The sequence below is a fragment of the Erithacus rubecula genome, assembly GCF_903797595.1.
Source record: "Erithacus rubecula genome assembly, contig: scaffold_211_arrow_ctg1, whole genome shotgun sequence".
Taxonomy (NCBI): Eukaryota; Metazoa; Chordata; class Aves; order Passeriformes; family Muscicapidae; genus Erithacus; species Erithacus rubecula.
Window position 1 is genome coordinate 69,841 of NW_027636103.1, and position 3,884 is coordinate 73,724.

The 3,884-nt window shown below is 54.0% G+C and overlaps 1 protein-coding gene across 1 annotated transcript; it reads left to right on the forward strand.

The window, feature by feature from the left end:
* Window positions 1–719: 719 nt before the first annotated feature.
* LOC306815754 (olfactory receptor 14C36-like) lies at window positions 720–2,157 on the forward strand (the record flags this gene model as incomplete). The annotated part of the gene is made up of 1 exon (XM_079332300.1): window positions 720–2,157. The coding sequence occupies one exon, from the start codon at window positions 720–722 to the stop codon at window positions 1,686–1,688; it is 969 nt and encodes a 322-aa protein (XP_079188426.1). The 3' UTR covers window positions 1,689–2,157.
* Window positions 2,158–3,884: the final 1,727 nt, after the last annotated feature.

The following is a 3,884-nucleotide window of genomic DNA, read 5'->3' on the forward strand; positions in this document are numbered from 1 at the left end:
TTGGTGTGTGGGAGGTGCCGTGCACAGCTGGGTATAGGAACACTGCCCTGAGTGCCCGGCTGTCTATGCCCTGCCCTCCCAGACACAGCACCACAACATCTTCTCTTGTTCCTGCACTCCTCTGATATTGTCATTGTTATCTGCTGCTCTCAGGAAGGCTCTGAGTTTGCAGCACTGAGTCAGGCACTGCCCTTGGGATTCCTGCCAGGCAGGGATGCCCATGGGGATGGGGTGTCCAAGCTTCCCTGGGATCTGTGGGGCTGTGGACAAAGCAGTCCATGGCAAAGGAGAATGAGCTGAGCCCTCTCCCTGAGATCCCATCATGGGCACACCTGGGGGTCTCCTTGTTGTGTCCTGCCAAGCTCTGACCTGCCCTCCTGGGTGCAAATCTGTGCCAGAGATTCTCGGAGATCTCTGAGTGTCCCACGGGGAAGTGCAGAGATGCCACAGCTGAGGAAATGCCACAAATCCAGGGCAGAAGGGCAGAGATGGCTTCTTGAGAGATCCCATCATAGACCTGGCTGCTCCTGGCACTCTCAGACAGCACAACTAAAGCTCAGTCAGGAACTTGGGTGAAGGTTTACCCAAGCAGGAGCAAGGGTAGGTGAGTCACAGTGGGACAGTCTACAGGGAATGGCCCAGGTTTGGATCAAAGTAGCCTCTGCTGACTTGTCACTGTCCTTTATCCATGAACAGGTCCCCATGTCCAGAGACAGCACATGTCCAACAGCAGCTCCATCAGCCACTTCCTCCTGCTGCCATTGGCAGACACGCGGCAGCTGCAGCTCCTGCACTTCTGCCTCTTCCTGAGCATCTCCCTGGCTGCCCTCCTGGCCAACGGCCTCATCATCAGCGCCGTAGCCTGCGGCCACCACCTGCACACCCCCATGTTCTTCTTCCTGCTCAACCTGGCCCTCACTGACCTGGGCTGCATCTGCACCACTGTGCCCAAAGCCATGCACAATTCCCTCTGGGACACCAGGAACATCTCCTACTCAGGATGTGCTGCACAGGTATTTTTCTTTGCCTTTTTCATTGCAGCAGAATTTGCCTTCCTCACCATCATGAGCTACGACCGTTATGTGTCCATCTGCCAACCCCTGCACTACGGGACCCTCCTGGGCAGCAGAGCATGTGTCCACATGGCAGCAGCTGCCTGGGCCAGTGGCTTTCTCAATGCTCTGATGCACACGGTGAATACATTTTCTTTGCCCCTGTGCCATGGCAATGCCCTGGGCCAGTTCTTCTGTGAGGTCCCACATATCCTCAAGCTCTCCTGCTCAAACTCAAAATTCAGGGAACTTGGGCTTCTTGTGGTCGTTTTCTGTTTAGGCTTTGGTTGTTTTGTGTTCATTGTTTTCAGTTATGTGCAGATCTTCAGGGCTGTGCTGAGGATCCCCTCTGAACAGGGACGACACAAAGCCTTTTCTACCTGCCTCCCTCACCTGGCCGTGGTCACCCTGTTCCTCAGCACTGACACATTTGTCTACTTGAAGCCCCTCTCCATCTCATTGCCAGCAATGGACCTCATGGTTTCAGTTCTGTATGCAGTGTTGCCTCCGGTCCTGAACCCATTCATTTACAGCCTGAGGAACCAGGAGCTCAAGGAAGCTCTCAGGAAAGCCATGATTGGATGCTTTTCAGCCTTTTCATCTTCCCATAACAGCGTTCACTTTGCTTTGCATTGAGAGCTCGAAAGGAGCTAGAAACACACCCCTAGTTTGGCTCCTGCTGTGCAGAGCTTGCACAGCATCAGCACTTTCTTTCAGCATTCTCCCTCCATCAAGGGGCTGTAAGAGGGCCAGATCCTGGGAAAAGACACCAGGCTAGTGACGCAAATTAAGCAAAGGAATTTTCCAGACTATATGACATTAGTTCTGGTATAAAAGTTAAGAAAAGGAGGATGAGTAGAGGGCATTCCCTATTTGCAGTGTTTTCCTTTCAGATTAACCACTCTGCCTGCTGAAGTCCTGCTTCCTGGGAAGTTCCTGAATGTCACTTTCTTATTGAAAGTAGAGAATAAAATTATTGGTCTTTTTTTCTCTTTGCTGGTGCATGTAAAAACTTCTTCCTTGCTATAGAAAACTGACTTATCTCAACCTATGAGTTGTCATCTGTATTATTTTCTCTCCCCCGTCTATCCAAGGAAGGGAGTGATAAAGCGGATTCGCTGGCACACCGACTCCAGTGGAGGTAACCCCACAGCAGAAGCCACAGAAGGCCTGCTTTCCTCTGTCAGCAGCTCCCAACGTACACCATGAGCGGGCAAATCTGCTCTAATGTATTAAAAAAAAATTCTGCTTCAAATTGTTGCATTAAAAGAAATGCTATTATTCACCCCCATCAGCTTAATTACCCCACTTTCTTGTGTGACCTAAAGACATTGTGTAAGCAATGCCAATTACAATGTATTTAGGAGAAGTAAATAAACTTGCAACTAGTTTTGAAAAAAAATTTAGTATCCTCATCAGAGCAGGAATGAACAGAAATGGGCACAGCTTTGTGGCTGCCCCAGCTCTGGGATGGGCCCTGGGCCTGGAGCAGGAGCAGCTCTGGAGGGCCACAAGGCTGGGGCTGTTGTGCTGCCCTGGGCAGATGGGATGGCAGCAGGGGCTGCAGAGCTCTCAGCAGCTCAGGGAGAGGGGAGCAGGGCACACAGGGAGCCTCCTTTCGCCTTGGCCAAGCACCTTGCCCATGGCTGGGGCTGAGTCCTGTCTGAGCTGCAGCGGCTGCTGTGCCCTTGGCAGGGGCTGAGGCCGTGGGGCCACTGCCCAGAGCCCCCTGCCCTGAGCAGAGCTGTGGGGCCAGAGCCGGCTGGGCTGTGCTGGGGAGAGGCCCTTGGTGCTGCACAGAGCTCAGGGCAGCTGGCACAGCTTGCAGGGAGCTGGGCTGGCCTGAGAGAGCCTGCCAGAGACACCAGCAGTGTCCATCTCAGCCTGGCTGAGCGTGCAGGGGCAGGACTCAGCCCAGCCCTTGTGGGGCAGGGCCAGCGCCTGTGGAAGGCATTGGGAACAGGCAAGTGGCCCAGAGAGGAGGCTGCTTTGTGCCCTTGGTGGCATGCACAGAGTAGGGAGGGGGCCCAGGACATTTGTCAGTGCTAGCTTCTGTTCCCAGCCATGGCCAGCCCTGCCTGGCCTCTCTGCTGGCCCAGAGCCCGCCAGGGGCCAGGACAGGGCTGTCAGTGCAGCCCACAAGTGCCACGGGCTGTGCAGGAGCTGGCAGAGGCTGCCCAGCAGGGAGGCCATGGGGCACAGAGCCTCAGGGCTGCTGTGGGCACCACAGCACAGGGGCCATTCCCACCCGCAATGATCCTGTCCTGGGCTGGGCTGCACAGGGGCTGTGCCACCATGGCTGGGGCAGGGGCACAAAGGGGCCACAGAGACACTGCCAGGGCTGGCAGCAAGGCCAGGCACACACAAGAAATTGCTCTGAATTTTCCGTGCTGGACAGGGCTGGCTGTGGCAAGGACACAGCTCAGCTGGTCTTGGTGGCTTCAGTAAAAGCCAAGAGTCCAAATAGCCTCCATGGCTGTGCTGGGGAGCAATGTTGGAGAAGGGAAATGCATGGCTACTGGGAAATGGGGAAATATGGAATTCCAGCAGACACTGCTGTGAGGCTTAGGAAGGCTTGAAGAGAATCTTCACAAGCCTCAAAGGGGGGATGTTACCTTATAAAAAAACATCTCTACCTGGGGAGCACACACAATGCTTGTTTTTCAAAACCCACTGTTCCGTGGAACTGCACAATGCCCATTGTGTGAGAAGGACAATTGGAAAGAGACCAGATCCTGTTTTGCCAACTTTTAACAGTTTTTGAGCAGTCAGATATGACTGGCATTACCAGCCACCAGAGACCATGAAAGAGACCACCAGAACATAATCACA